At 49.3% G+C, this 16097-nt stretch overlaps 1 protein-coding gene across 10 annotated transcripts in view; it reads right to left on the bottom strand.

Moving 5' to 3' along the window:
• The window catches only part of MAP4K4 (mitogen-activated protein kinase kinase kinase kinase 4), a 170727-nt gene extending 156247 nt beyond the window's left edge, over nt 1–14480 (bottom strand). For all 10 annotated transcript variants that reach the window (XM_055801333.1, XM_055801334.1, XM_055801338.1 and 7 more), the window contains exons 1-2: nt 13702–14480; nt 13223–13288 (exon numbers count right to left, since the gene is read on the bottom strand). In XM_055801333.1, the coding sequence (XP_055657308.1) occupies nt 13223–13288; nt 13702–13758 (123 nt within the window). In that variant the 5' untranslated portion in view covers nt 13759–14480. The remainder of the gene's footprint in view (nt 1–13222; nt 13289–13701) is intronic.
• Nucleotides 14481–16097: the final 1617 nt, after the last annotated feature.

The raw sequence follows: 16097 nt of genomic DNA, 5'->3' as shown, positions 1-16097 counted from the left end.
TATTATTGTGCTACTGGGTCAGCAGATTCTCCAGCAAGTCAAGGTACCTCCAAGACCTAGTGCTTTCAGCACAGCTTTGTACTGTGTAAGCAAGCAGGATCCCTCTCCCTGCTGGAATAAAATAACTAGATAGCACCCAAGGCGTTTCAGCTGTCTGCTTCACCTTCCCTTCTCCTTTCCACAACAGGAAATCCCACTGGTGGGGTGCACAAAATAAAGTCTTCCCCTTTCCCGTACAGCCCTGTGCAACCACACTGCATGTATACAAAACAGATTTCCTCACAACTGCAGCACGCACTGACTACACTCTTTGTTATAAAAAAAAGCTAAGAGGAGCAGAGCGGCAGCAGCAGAGGATGCTCCAAAGTCAAACCCTGACCACAGCAAGGACCTGATCTGCAACCTAAAGTGGCAGTGCCAATGACAGCCGTTTCACTGCCACTTTCTGTCTTCCTTTCCCAAAACCCCATGCAAGTGCTGCCATGACGTTCAGTCCATGAGGAGGCACCTCCACACTCAGCAACTAAGCTGGAAAAAAGTCTGCTCAATAACTAACACATTTTTATTCCTGAAGAGGAAACCAGAGCACTCTTCCATTACCTCAGAAGAAACCTAAGGAAAGGTAGCATTACTCAGGACTGATTTACTGCCTCAAGCCATTCAGAAAATCATAAAGCCAGTGACATATAAGACAAGCAACTCATTCACAAGAGCTCTTTGATCTTAAATACAAATAAAATCAGGTCAATATTAAAGATTTTCATTCCTCGCCATATAAGACTTCCACAAAGGCTAAGAAAAGCTCTTCCCATCTCTTCTTTTAACACTCAAGTTATTTAGCAAGTAACATTTCTTTCACATGACTTGAATCATTTTCCCCATATTCACTTGTCATCGCTCCAGAATCTAACTCTTGGTGAGAAGCTAAAATGCACAGGGAGAACTGCACAAAGCTTTTTCCACAGCCCCCAAGGACAAGTCAGATCAGAGAATTTCAATGTATTTCATGTGGGGGAAAGGAAGGAGTAAAGCGCACCTTTCCCAACACCCAGATTAAATAAAAGATTTTTCAGTAATTTGTTATTCAAAGCATTCCAGCGATTTTTAACAGATGAAGAGGAGAGAGCCTATGCTGTCACTATTAATAGGCTGACACTCTTTCTTCCCCCACAAGACCACATCAGAAACACAGGCAAAGGCGATAATTTAAGGGAGACTGGAGGCTCATCAGCTCCACCAGAGCCCCAACCCCTGCAACACAGGGACCCCTCCGAACGCACCCCAGGACGAGCACACCGGGCACGAGGCGCAGCGCTTGCGTACACGAAATCAGGGAGGTCCTTTACATCCGAGGCTTCCCTGCAGCTCTCCACGCTGCACCTTTTGTTCCTCCTCCTACAACAGTACATTGTTAACTTAATCTGCTGAAACAACAGCTGACTGCAGGATAGGCTAAGGATATAGCATCACCTTACATTTTTGGTTTAACGTGCCTGATTGTGTTCGAGCAGCATTAAAATTTTATTTATTTGCTTTCTAAATCAACCAAGAGCTCTCACAGGCAGCAGAAGGCCCCTGAAGCTATCACTGTAATGTGATATCTGCTCATAAACGTCAATATACCAATTTTAAAGGTATTAACACTGCTGTTTAGTCATGGTAAAATATCCTAATACCTGCCTCACCTCTGTTACAGACAGCAATACAGTTAAGTGTGAGCAATTCCATTCAGGCCTTTCTGCCAAACTCATTCAAACACAAACCTCACCAACTGCAAAACAGCACATAACTATTCCACCACAAACACAAGGAAAACAAGTAGGGGTACCACCACGACGCTCACTCTACGAGATGCACCTGCCCAGTCGCCCGGGAACACTTAGCCCCTTCCTCTGGGAGGCTCTTAAAAGACATGGGGGTCAACCTGCAAAGTCTTCCTCCTCTTCAGCTTGGGCAAGCATGAAAGCTGATCCTAACTATCACTAAGGCAAAGAAGGGATCTCTCTTGATTAAAGCACAGCTCCATCACATCCAGAGATCTGGACTGTACCCGTCTCACATTTCCTGGTGGGAACAGCAGTTCCTTGCTGTATTTCCCTCCCACATCCTCACACTGAAGTAAAGCACGGTGGGTAACTTCAGTATCAGAGAAGCACACGAGCTCCACTTCCTTCTGTGTTTATACAGGAGATTACCATGCAATCGATAGTTCAGTTTAACAAATGGTGCGCAATACGAAACTTCGAGTACTTCAGGAATATCTGCTGTAGCTGCTGAAGGAACATGCAGTATATTGCCTCAAAAAAACCCAAGTGTTAATTAGAGAAAAGATACTCAGATTTACAACAGATTGAGATTTAAAAATAAGATTCACAACCAGATTGGATTCTACTAGCTGAGCGTACAGCTTTGGAGAAGCAATACAACGACACGGCTGGGGAAAAAAAATAACAAAAATTCAAACAGGTTTGATGGAAAAGGGTATCTTGCAGAGAAGCACCTTTGAAAAAACACCTTGAATATCAGGCACTTAATTACAAACTCTTTTGATGATGGCGATAAATTTAAAGTATTTTTCTGTAAGTCTCTCCTGAAAAGCAGTAACCTAGAATAAATGCATTCTCTGTAGAAGTATAATTTACCTGAACAGGAGAGACCCCGGCACTTATTGCTGAGGGCACAGAGAGGAGACACGAGGCATTCACTGCTTTTCACACTGATAGTTCTTCTCAACCAGATCCCTCAGAAGTTCTGCAGAAATAAACCTGTCTATATTTAAGTTCCCAGCCTTCATGTAAGAGTGTGGAGACACTAACTGAGGGCAAGCACATTCACCTCTTGATAAATGCATGCAAAACCAGGTCACTTACTCACGAGTCTTTTGGGAAACAGGATGCTTCCCTTCCAGTGATGGGCAAGACTGGTTTTACATGTCATTCACTTTCACACATCCACTTACAAAGGCATCTTCAGTCCTACTATATATCCCACAAAGACAACTGACTGTAGCAGCTACTACACGCATGATACAGAGTAGGGTCAACCTGTCTGACCTTAGACATCTAGAAGACATACAACTGAGACATTCATCCTAAATTCCCATTATAATTAACAGACAAAGACTCAGGTAAAGAGCAACTTATCTCATCCTAGGGTAGTTATATCCAGAGGCCATTCCCCCGTCCTATTTCTCTCCACTGTGAGTCCTACAGCACACAGCTCAGATTTAGACAGCAAAAGGACAGTAGGCAGCCCACCTACTGAAGCACCTTTCCAAAGTACATCCAAGCCACTGCACAGGAACAAGCTATAAATTACTGACCAGAAATACGTATCTGCAGCTCTTACTACAAAATGTATTTTTCACCTATCAGGCCACCATAAAATAACTGCAGATACACAGCTATCAGGTTTTTTGGAGAAGTACAAAAGATGCTCAGTTAGGGCTTTCAGTCAGCAAACACTGCTGCACCAGTTCCCCCAAGAATTATTTTGATTACTGCAGCGGCACATGCTAGTGGGCTACAACTTAGGGTCCATCAGCATTTCGATTTTCTTTACATACCCCTGCCTGCAAGGGTTTATAACTCAGATACAAACATTCCCTCTCGAAGACAGCCTTGCCAGATGGGTACAGCTGTGCTTCCTTTTAGGTATTCTATTGAATTTTCCTTGTGAAGCACAAAAACTAAGAAAAATAATTAATTGCAATAATGTTGGAGGGTCCCAGACTTTAAGATACATAAACCCAAGTGCAGCATGCTATACTTCACCATAACACATTAAGGCCCGTGGACCTTAAGCTTTCCTTTCCTGGGTTTGAAACAAAACAACCCAGTATCATTTGATAGCTCAAAGTGTAGAGGGCAGGTTTGGAGACAAGTTTATTTTGTTTTGAGCTTATGGTTTAAATTAGAATCATAAACTCTTGCCCACTGTCATCCCCTACGGCTACTCTCACAAAATCCTAGGAAGAAGCAATTGAAACTCCAGGGCTTAACTGAAATAAGACTGTTGTATTTTTAAGACTTTAAGTAATTTTTAACAGTTCCAAATGCAAAAACCCCAAATAAAGTGCGTCATCTTTGAGGCAAACCAGCAGGAGAAAACTATTGCCTTGGTAGTCCTCGGGAAGTTAATAAAACTCAGATTCGGTGCAACCGAGCGTTCCAAGCTGCTGCTCTTCTTTTACCTATGTAAGTAACATACCCTCATTTCACCTCTGTCCTCTGGTGACGCTGCCAGGTGCAAGAACCAGAGCCAACGAGGCCACACCATGGACTGGTACAAGATAAAAACATGGTAACCCAAACATTCAAACCTAAAACCAGCCCGATGTTCAGAGCCCTGTAATGTCCAGTGAAGCTATGAGGAGCTCCATAGGCATACTGGAAAAGAAAACCCACTTTCGGGGATAATACAACACAAGAGTAAGGAGCCAAAGACCAGGCAGATGGGTGTTACGGATGGAAGCGGGGACCATCATTTCCATGCAGAGAGCAGTGCTGGAAGAAGGAAAGCCTTCGGGCAGGTAAGGAGCGGGACAGCACCCACGCCTCCAAAGCTGCAAATGCAAGGTGCCCAGAGGGATCTTTTAGGACTTCCCCAGCCAGCGTGGTCCAGTGGGAAGAGCATTAAGCGAGGGGACCTTGCCAGCAGCCCCAGAGCCAGGGAGTTACTGGGGCGCTCAAAGCACACAGGGACAGAGGAGGAAGCAGGCAAGCGGCCATGATGCACCACCAACAGCCCCAGCAGCCACGTTGCTGATCCCACCCCACAGCAGACCTTCTCCAGGGGCAGTGCTACCTGGCTCCAAGAAGTGCGTGCCTACAGCCCGTGCATCTCCTTCAGCCGCAGGTACAAACCCATGAGTCACTGCGATCCCTGCACGGAGAGCAGCTCTCCTCAACGTGCCATGGGACAGCTCCAAAGGGAGGTGACGAAGACATACCAGATAAGCACTACAATACCAGTATAACTGCATCCACGTTAGCAGTTTTACCACACTAGCTGTTTTATTACTAGACAGGCTGATCAGGACCTGTCAGCGCTTGCAGTGTCCTGTTTGTATAGCAATAATGACAGCTACTGTGGCAGAGCAACCCAGGGAGGCACAGCTTTGGTGGGAAAGAGGCTTTTTTGCCAGGAGTGTTAAACAATCTCCCCCAGAAGACATCACTTATTCTGGCTCATGGTCACAACACAGCTAGGTGGGCTGAGGGAGGTCTCCTCAGCTGGGACCATGCTGAAAACAGCAAAAAACCTGTGCCAGTAAACATTCCCCTGGTGTGCATAAGCCCAAAGACTAGTGAACTGCCATGGGTAAAAGCTAATCTCTTTCAAATACATAATATTTTTTAATATAAATTATATATGCTCATGCATTTCTGCTGACAATTAGGCTGTCCCTTCCTTTTTCTTATATTAAGCACTTCCACTACTTTTTGTTTCCCACAGCTATGAACAGCCCACTAATTCATTCTCAGCATTTAAGCCAGCTTCTCCATCTTCACCCTCTCATTTCCTCTGCAAATTCACCTTCAGTAGATGCTTCTCTCCAAGCTGTCCCACTATCTCTTCCTAACTCCACATCTTCCCATAGATTTGGTCTTTCACTCGTCAGTATGATGCAAGATCAAGCAGGAGGATGGCAAGGGAGAACCCCAGGGAGATGTCAACGCCCTTCACGCCTGCTACAGTTGAGTTGCACAGGGCACTAGACATAGGAATTAGCTGCACCAATTTCTAAATAAAGTGGAGAAGCTTACTCCATCCATATGTCTCTCTGGTCCCTATGTGCCTCAGAAGCGCAAGTCCTCTGCAAGGGTAAACATCTCCATTCCCCAGTCTCTGTGATTTCATCCTTCTTCAGTGATGCTTTTCACAGGCTTCCCAATCAGCAGCAAATTAAAACCAACACCACTGAGGTCAAAAGGTAGTTAGTCAATACATTCAGAACAGCAGATTTCACTCTGCTGCAGGACGGCCAAGCCCGGGACAGCAAAGGACTGCTGCCTGCAGGACTGTCTTGGCTCCCGTCTGTACTCGTTTCTCCTTCAGAAGGCTGCTCTGTCCTTTTTCTAACACTGAAATAGGTACCACAGAAGTAAGGACTGCTGATCTCCAAGGCCACCCCGGAGGAGATACATCAAGCCTTCTCAGGACAGGCTGGGGACCAGGGACAAGGGTTAGGTGGAGGCATTAAGAACTTCACAACAGCATATTGACCATTTGGCAGCACCCCAGAGTTTCTAATCAGTGTCATGTTTTGTGCCTCTGTACAAGTGTTTCACACCACATCCAAGGCAGAAAATAGACTTCTGAAGTAATACTGAGATGCAGTGTCAAAATCTCCAAGTCTTGTACATTCAAAGCTACCTCAAGGTTCCCAGGAAGTATGCACAGTGGTGGGTTTTTTCCTCCCCCTTCCCATAGTTGCCTAATTTTAGAGCCAACTATCTTTTCTTGAGCCTGTGCCGACCTGAGAAACAATTAGGGACCCACAATGCTACATACGTAAGGTATTTGATAAGAAAACTTGTGCGAAGCTATGAGATCCCCTCCCAAATCTACCTCTCATTCAAGCAAGTTGAATTCTTTCCACCACTTTCTTTGGACTGGGACCTAAAACAACGCCGCAGATAAGGATCTTACTGTAACTTTTAACTACAGTCAAGCTCTCATTGTGTAAGTCAATACTACTGAGCTTAAATATCAGCGTCATCCAAAGGCAGGGAGAAATACTTCTGGCAGAGCCAGAGTACACAGTCAGAAATGTAAAATGGGAAAAACAAAAATACCACTTTCCTCCAAGGAAAACAGGTCTCGAGAACGTAGCTACCTGGCTGAAATCACTCTTGCAACAGAAAGTACCACTTGAAAAGAAGATGACTAGAATATAATATGTATACAGAAACACACACTCGACCACATGAGAAAAGTCAGCTAGCATTCTAGTCCAAAAATTTATACTAAAAAATGTATATGCTGAAGGCAGGGAAATGCTAAGGGTGAACACCTCTTGTAATGCTGGATTCCCTTTGGGGACATTCCTCGACATCATCCCCCAGGGTGGGCAGCGCAGATATGCCATCATCACAGAGGCCAAAAAAAAGCATTTGTGCACACTACTGCCAAGGCTCTGGTGCCTGGAAGTTGGTAACATGTCACCAAGTTTTCCATTACCAGGAGAAAGCAAAATAAAAGCAAGGAATGGAAGATGTATGTTCCTGGTTTTCTCCCCTCCTTTCTTTAATATCCCTAAATTAGTAAAAATCCCTACCCCACGCTTTATGAATAAAGCTCACCGTCCCCATGCCTGAAGCGAGATGCAGAAACCTTTAAGAGGAAAATAATCCGCCTCTGCAAGCCCAGGGAAGTGACCCCTTCCATTGCCAACGGGAAGAGAGCACACACAACAAAAAAGCAAGAAGAGAGTACGAGACTATTTCAACTGAAATTTTATATTTTATATTTTTCAACTTCAGTTGAAAAATCTTCCTACAGAAAGCTGAAAAAATTTCCTAGGAAGACTCTGGGCTGTATTTTGTTACATCCATCACCTCGAAGCCCTGCGCACACACCCAGAAGGTCCCAGAGTGCCAGATCCTCTTCTAATTACTCCAGGAATAAGGAGTCCCTGCCCCAAGGGCCTGCATTTGATTTAAGACAAGATACAGAAAAAAAGAAGTTTTGACAAACAGACAGATGGACTGGGGGAGGAAGAACAAGAGGGACATGTGGTTACCCACAATTGGCAGGTTTTCTTTTCTTTTCTTTTTTTGTTAATGAAAATAAATATCAGTAATCCCCACTGGCCACCTGCCTAGCTTTTGTATATTTACTTAAGAAGGATTTGGGTGATGGAGAACTGGTCAAAAGTTCAACCAATTTTGAGGAGAACAGGGGGGAAACCATCTAGCCGCAGGACCCAGAGAAATGCCAGTATCTCAGCCACCACCTGGTCCTTCCCGATCTCCCCAACAGCAAACTGTCCCTTTGCAACACAATACATGAAAAATCAGAGGAGGAAGGGAAGAAGGCCAGTTCATACTTAAGAGAGCTGGTCTGGACCAGTTTCTGAAAGCCAGTGACCTCACTGATCCTCAGTACAGTTTGCCTTTATAGCGATAAGACTGGAATTGTATTCATGTTTAACAAAATCATTTGAATCCACAATGATGTCCCTTTAGCAGTGAGAGAAAGAAAGGGGAGGGGGGGGGCAAAAAAAATTCAAATGCATTAGTACAGAATACCAAGCACTGTCCTCTCTTCCTACCCCCAACACAGTCACCTTGTAAGACAAAAAGTCCATTAAGACAAAAATAGAGTGTCCTCAGCGTGGGAAAACATTTATCCAAGTTTTAATTTATTTTCAAATCAGCATTTAAACGATCACATCTTACATCATTTCCTTTTACGAGCCAGCAGTTAGACAATACACATCATTTACATGCAGTTTTGGAAGGCTGCAACATAAATCAACAAAAGCAGCCTTCACTATGAATTAACTATTACAAGGCTCTTAGAAAGCCACACCATCCTGTGCTGAGGGCAATTAGGAGTATCATCCCCAATTCCCATCCTTCTGGTGCACTCCTGCTATGCCTCAGAACTCGCACAAAAACATCCTTCCCCCCAGTCACTGCTGCTACAAGTGAATTACGATGTCTATCTGTGAGATGTAACAGCACATTCACAACAGCTATTTTAAAGTGTTAGCTGTCTTTAAAAACACATATACACGCACACCCAGAAAAACCCACAGAGAAAGTGACTGAGCGACTTAACACCATTCAGTCTCAATAGCAAATGTGTCTTATGCCTCTATGGACGATCAGCTGGTAGAGATCTGAAAATTTGCAAAGTATTAACCAATGCCTTTAGTTCACGGGTCATTTTTGCATTAAAGAAAGAAGGAAAGCAAACACCCAATTCGAATCTTATCTCGAGGCAAATTAAGGGAGTGTTTTCATTTTGTGTGAGCCAAACTTCAAATTAAGCTTACTACTGGATGTGAAAAACTAAAAACTAACCACAGCAATGCTAAAAATGCTTCTCCACTATTTGCAAAATTTAAAAAAAAAAAGCAGTCCTTAAGGCAGCTAATAATTTGGTAAGCTGGCTACAAGTTCTAGTTACACCACAACACTATGATAAAGTGGGACTGAGTTCAGAAGGAAAGGAGACTGGAGGCACAGCCATCGCACAAGACAGCGGCATGCACAAGAAGCACAATTACAGGCTAACACCTTCTTCTGGCTGAATTCTGTGCTGTTCACATCATCCCCTGCATGCACCTCACTAGTTCAAGGTGGTACTCCAGGGCTTAGAAGAGGGCTTAGGGGCCTTGAGCCCCAGGTGGGTGCACTGCTCTGCCAGTCCTGCCTACTGCAGGCAGCAGGGAGGCCAGGGGGCTGCTGCAGGCAGCAGGGCAGGTGGGGTGGGCAGGGGGCTGCTGCGGGCAGGGGCTGCAGCGGGCAGCAGAGTGGGCAGGGCTGGCAGGGCGCTGCTGTGGGCAGGGTGGGCAGAGCGGGCAAGGGGCTGCAGCGGGCAGCAAGGGGGGGCAGGGCAGGCAGGGCTTTGCTGTGGGCAGGGTGGGCAGGGGGCTGCTGCAGGCAGGGTGGGCAAGGTGGGCAGGGCACTGCTGTGGGCAGGGCACTGCCGCGGGCAGGGCGGGCAGGGGGCTGCTGCAGGCAGCAGGGCGGGCAGGGCAGGCAGGGCGCTGCCGCGGGCAAGCCCGCACATGCCTCTCGGCTCCCATCAGCTGACACCAACCTGTGGAAGGGAAATTTCTCTCTCCAAACTCCCGCAGAGGCGTGGGGCTCCTTAAAAGCGCTCAGCTACAGGCTCGGGGGTTCCGCAGCCAGTCACTTCTTCATCAGCTCCAAGGGAAATCTGCTCGCTGCACTTCGCAAAATTTAACCCTTTGCTTTCTAACTTACAAGCGAAGCAACTTGCAGAAGCTTCTTTCTTCCTTCCTTCTGTGCCATCACTCTCAGATTCTGAACCAACAACAAAAAGGCAAGCAGCTCCCCTGGCCAGCCTTTCACTCCCAGGATGGCAGGTGAGCAGCAGAGGAGCTCTGCTCTGCCCCAGGACCGATGAGCCCCATGGGCAAAGGCTTCCCCAAAACACCCAGTTTCTTTCAGGCACCCAGGGCTGGGAAACCTGGGGCTCATTCCCCACCCCCCTATTCGCTGCCCTGTAACAAGCTCCTCTTGAAACGCAAGGCTCCTTCACACAGCAGAGGGGTAAGCAAGGCTGTGAAGATGAAAATAATGTAAACTCTACAGACTTTAAGGAAAGCAGTGGAAAACTTACTATTTTGGATACCTCACCGCCGAGGTCCCGGGCCCCACAGCACACTCTACAGAAGCCACCCCATTCTGTGCCACAAAACCCCAGGAAGATCCACACTGCTGTGACAGGGAGTAACTCCACTTGCACTCAGGTGCCAAACAAAGGGCTGCCCTCGTATTTCATGCGCATATACACATCTATGCACCTATACAGAGCTAAATAAACAGCTACAGTAGAATTATCTACAAAAATACCATTAGCTGGCTAGATCTGAGCTCTTTCCAGCAAGCTCAGCAAAGGCAAAGAGGAGAAAAACAGGACTTATTTTCTGCTTTTCAACAGGTCGGCGCCGTCTCCTTCCCACCACCACCGCTGGAAAGCAGACTCCCCAGCAAGGCAAAGGACCCATCAGCATCATCGCCGGGGTGTATGAGCTAGACAAAGAGATAACGTCATGCCCTCTCCCGCTCCCTCCGTCCTCCCGCAGTGGCAGGTAGCCAGCCAATCCCGCTCCCGGGTGACATCATCGCCGATGCCATACACGAACGTGGAAGTACATCAAACCGGGGCTGCCCCAGAGATATCGGGGTACAGCTCCTCAAAGACAGCCTACCCCCCGCCAGTCCCTGGGGATGGCGAGCCGGTTAAAAGGGAAATAAAACCGTCTGGGAAGAGGTAGTGCAAGGAGAGGTTGCTGGGTAAGGGGAAAGCGGAAGGCAACAAGCAAACACAGCGTAACCACGTTTTTCCCTCGGTTATGCAGTTCCTCCGAAAGCCCTCAAAACATACACAGTTTCATCCTGGGGCATCCCTGGAGCATTTTTCCTAACAAAGAAGCAGCTGAGAAAAGTTAAATACTATTGCACTGCTATCGCACTGATACTTTTTTTTTACGTAACTGCATTATTTTAAGAAAGAGAAGGTTTAATCACAGCAAGGATGTTTGTTTGTTTATGTACAACCCTGTTAGGCACCCACATTTTAAGACTGTACACAAATGTGGACAAACGCCTAGGAAGCAGCAGTGCCAACGCAGCCTTACACACCTGTCAATCCACCACTGTCTGACAGGCTCTACAGCAGCGTTTACCTATTTCGTTTATTCCTGGCACCCAAACTACCACGCCGGCAGTTACCAGGCAAGAGCAAACATTGCCCTGTCGTCTCACCAGTGAGGAAGTGCAGGGGAAATGTCATTAGACAGGCAGCAAGACTAGTGCCCTGACAGAAACCTCCTGCTGCTCCCCCTGTTATCTGAATGACACCAATGCCCTTAGACCTCAGGTGTTCATTCACTCTTCCAAGTCAATACACGCATGTGCCGAGTTTCACTTCTAATGCTAACTATTCCAGGAGAGTTCGAGGATACTTAAGGAAAATAAAATTTTAAATTTCTATTGTTAAACCACCGAGGACTTTGCTCATCAAGTCAAAGCATTAACAAGTAAGCCAAGAAACAAAGCACTAAAGTGCAATAATTAACAGGAGAGTTTCAAGTCACACATTCGTGCCCTACTTTTTTTTTTTTTTTTTTAAGAAGGACTCAGGTGATGCAAGCTCTGGAAGCAGGATTACAGAAAAAAATTAAATGGTGTCATTTACTGTCAGAAAAAGAGCCAGAAAAAAATTAAATGGTCAAGGTGGTGTCAAAGTACAACTTCTCATTCATCTGCCCCCTTTCCTCTAACCTTTTGAGCTACCTTTTTTTTATTCCCCAGCTTTCTGCCACCAGCAGCACCCTCGTTATTCCACTTCTAGTCTTAAAATGCAACTCGCACACTGCACAGACACTACTTCTCCATCACCAAGGCTGAGGTTCACACCCTCAAAACAAACTGACATGTATTTCATCTGCAGAAGAGACACCAAAGTGCTTTATTTAGTTACTGGAGCTGCAAGCAGCAGTTATCTTGCCATCAAGGAAACTCACCAATTATATTGCCTTGTTTATAAGAAAAAAGAGAAAAGAAACAAAAACAAACAAAAAAACAAGCAACCACACACACTTTGTTACTTTCAGTTACCTCTCCTTCCCTCTGCAAATGTGCCTTCCATTTCTACAAAGTTTAGGGCTACAGCCTTCAGTCTTTAGCCAAGTATTAACTGTGTGAATAATTAGTCATCCTGGTAGCTAGCACTCACTGCAAAGTCATGCAATCTCAAGATTTGTTTGTTCCACTGGGGGGGGGGGGGGGGGGGGGGAGAAGTAAGCTAGTTTCACACCCACATGGGCACTCTCCGCTTTCTGTTTTTCAAAGTCATATACTTGTCAAACAGGTTATTGTGGGAATTCTGATTTTCACAAAATCAGTTTCCCCACTTCGATAGCTTATTGTTGTCTCCCTGCCCCCGCCCCCCGCCCCTGCCACTGCACAGCACAGCACGGCGCAGCGGGAGCAGATGCAGCACCACTCACCCCCTTACTCGACAGCTTCAGCACTTTGAAGGTTTTCCAACAAGGAAACCGGGTGTCAATTTTAATGAAGGCCAATGCCTTTGTCTAAAGTCACCGCAGCAGCAGCAACTTCCATGAGGACTTCCAGCAGCAATTCTGAATAAGCCCATGGAGCTATTTGTATAGTCCGAGCACAACCTGACAGCGCCCACTCGGTTTGGTCATTTCGAGGAGGGGGGCAGGGGGGCGAGTTGGGGGGAATAAGGACAATAAAGGACTATTTCATCATTCCAGGATGGGTACTTGGCAGAGCCATCTATGCCCCCCTGGAAAAGCAGAGGCCAGGAGGCTGACAAACTTGTCACGGGCAGCAACAATGACAAGGACAACATTTTTATCACCCCTAACCGTTCCGCTGGCCACCGCGGGCGGCTCGCCTTCAGCCGTGTGCTCAGCCCGGCAGAGGCACCGGCTACACTCCAGGAAAATGGCAATAACAAAAGGATAAGAAATTCTGCCACAAACCTTGTAGACTTGCCCGTACGTGCCATTGCCAACCACTTCCACCAGCTCAAAAATCCCAGCGGGGTCCTAGGTGGGGGGGTGAGGGGGGAAGGGGCGGTGGGGGGTGAGGGGGGGAAGGGGCAGAGGGGGCGGGGGGGGGGTGGGGAAGGAGAAGAGAAGCGGGGTTACGTTTTTGTCAGGCGATGGCTGCTGGCAGAGCCCAGCAAGCGAGCCGGGCTGCTGGCGGCGTGCAGCTGTTGCGCCCTGGTTTTCCACGCACATGCCAATACATGCAAACAAAGGAAAAGCAGCCCAGGGCCGCGCTCCCCCCCGCCCGCCCCCGCGGGGCTCCCCCCACGCGGCCGCCGGCCCCCCCACGCCCCGGCCCCGGCCGCGGCCCCGGCCCCGGCCCGGCCGCTCCCACCCCCGCCGGCCCGGCAGCCCCGGCAAGGGGCGCGCCGGCCCCGGGGGGGCCCCCGCCCCGCCGCCCCGGCACTCACCCGCAGGGAGGAAAGGTCGATATCCACCAGACTTTTTGCAGGAGAATCGTTCGCCATTTTCCCGTCTCCTCCTTTTTTTTCTTTATTCTTCTTTCCTTTTTATTTTTTCTTCTCTGTTAAATAACAGCGAGGCCGCCCCCCCTCCCCGGAGCAGCTGTGAATTGCGCGGAGCTCCTCTCCTCCCGTCAGCCCTTCCCTTCTTCACTCCAGCCCCGCCGGGTTGAAACTCTTCAGCATTGGGAGGGGTTGGCGGGGGGGATGATGGATAGATAGATGGATGGTGGGAGGAGGAGGGGGGAGAAGGAGGTGAAGGAAGGGAAGGAGGGGGGGAGGAGGGGGTGCTGCGGTCCGTATGTCTCCCCGCGGCGCGGTGCGGTGCGGGGCTGGGTCCCCCCGAGGCGGGCGGCTGTGCCCCGGCCGGCCGGTCGGTGGGTGGGTCGGTGGGTGCCCGCGCGTCCCCGGCGGCAGCGGGCTCACACCATGTCGCGGCGGCGGCGGCAGGAGCGGCGCCGGGGCCGGCAGCCTCTGGCAGCCTCACGGTGCGCCCCGCGCCCGGGCATGGCACGGCACGGCCCGGCCCGGCGGGGCGGCGCTCACGCCGGGAGCCGGCAGCGGCAGCCGCGGCCCCGCTCTCGCATGGAGGGGCTCACGCCCAGCGCCGCGGCGGAGCCCCCGCCGCCTCCAAGCCCTTCCCGCGGCGCTGCCCTCGCATGAAACGGCGCCGGGCACCGGCGGGCAGGGGCTGCGCGTCCCGGCGGCGGCGGGGCACGGGCGCGGGGCTGGAGCTGGGTGCTGCGAGCCAGACAAAGATAGCCGGGGAGGGGGAGGAGGAGGAGGAGGAGGAGGAGGAGAAAAGGGATACAAAATATACTGAGAGCGGGGAGGGAGAGAGAGAAAACAGCTCCCCCTTCCCTTCTCCAACAGGAAAAACCGGCGGAAACGCGCCCGCACCAAAGCACTGCTGGGTAAACTCGCGGGGAGAGAAAGGGAGAGGGAGGACGGGGAGGGGAGCGGCCCTGCCCGCCCCGCCGCCGCCCAACAATGGCCTCGACGGGGCGGCTGCGGCCCCGCCGTGCACAAGGCCCGGGCCCGGCCGGCGGGTAGGCCCACGCGTGTCCGCGGCGGGGCCGTGGGGCTGCGCCGCTGGACGGGGCGGGCTTTGCCGCGCCGCCCGGACGGGGCCGTGGGCAGCCCCTGCCTCAGCCCCGCGGCGGGGGCGGGGGGGGCCGTGCGCGGGGCGCTGCCAGGCTCCTTGCTGCCCCCACCGCGGCTTTGCGCGGAGAGCACGACTGTCGCGACCGGTATTGCTCGTGGGGTGGGTGGTGCTGCTAGTATTTTCGCTTCCTGTCCCCGGTGAGATGACCAGCAAAATCTCTCGTTCCCCCGCCCCCCACCAGAGACCCCAGGCCCACAGGAAAAACGTGCCTGCCCCATCAGAGACCTCTGCAGAAACGGAGGCAGATGCTGGCCTCCAGAACCAGACCCAACGCTCAGGACATGTTAATACGGCATCTACTAACAGCCAGAACTGTCTCAGGCTCGTTCCTGCTCCAAAGCATCCTTCAGCAGAACCTGAATCGTGGAAAACTCCCATTAACCCCTCCCGAGCTAGTCACATCAGGCAGTTGCACGCAGGTGTAAACCTTGGCAGGATTTGTCTCTCATTGAAGTTCTTTATCACACCGATACGGCAAAAATGTTACCTGCTTGCAAAAGGTCGAGTTACGTTTCCTGTGGGAACCAAGGTTTTCCTGTCTCTTCTACTTTAACCACAAAATTACATATACATAGCTATAAGTATCACAGAAACATACTTTTGAAACAAAGCAAACCTGTTGAGCGGAAAGAGTAAGAATAAATTACCGTAACAGTTTAATGGTGTACTTCATTTTTCACTTGTAGTTACAAAGAAAGGAAACTGGGGCCTGGGCCGGGCAACTGTTTTTCTCTGTTCAGGAGCCTACAGTCATGAGAAGGCAAATGATTTCAAATGGGCTCGATGCTGGGTCCGCCTGAGTGCCTGCACACAGTAGTAGCATCAAGTCTAGAGAGGCAGGAAGTTTGGAAAGCCAAATTTCCACAAAGATTTATTACCAACAGCCTGGTTTGCATTACATGTCCCATTTAACTCCACCTTTTTATGCATAAGAGCAGCCTTGGTAGGTCAGACCCATTGCTCGTCTAGCCCAGCGTCCTGTCTCCAGATGTAGCCGGTGGTGAATTCTGAGGGAAGAGCACAGGGATACCTTAACCACCCAGTGATACTTCCCTGGGGCATCTTCCCAGCTCTCTGCAGCTCAGGGAGCTCTTCAGCAGCGTTTGGTGTCACTGTATTTCACAGTCTCTGATGATTTGTTCCTTCCACTAGATTGCCTGTTGACTGTGTGGATTCCTAC

The sequence above is a fragment of the Falco peregrinus genome, chromosome 4 (assembly GCF_023634155.1).
Source record: "Falco peregrinus isolate bFalPer1 chromosome 4, bFalPer1.pri, whole genome shotgun sequence".
NCBI classification, from domain to species: domain Eukaryota; kingdom Metazoa; phylum Chordata; class Aves; order Falconiformes; family Falconidae; genus Falco; species Falco peregrinus.
Note: the sequence above shows the minus strand (reverse complement) of the source record. Positions and strands in the feature narration are given on the sequence as shown.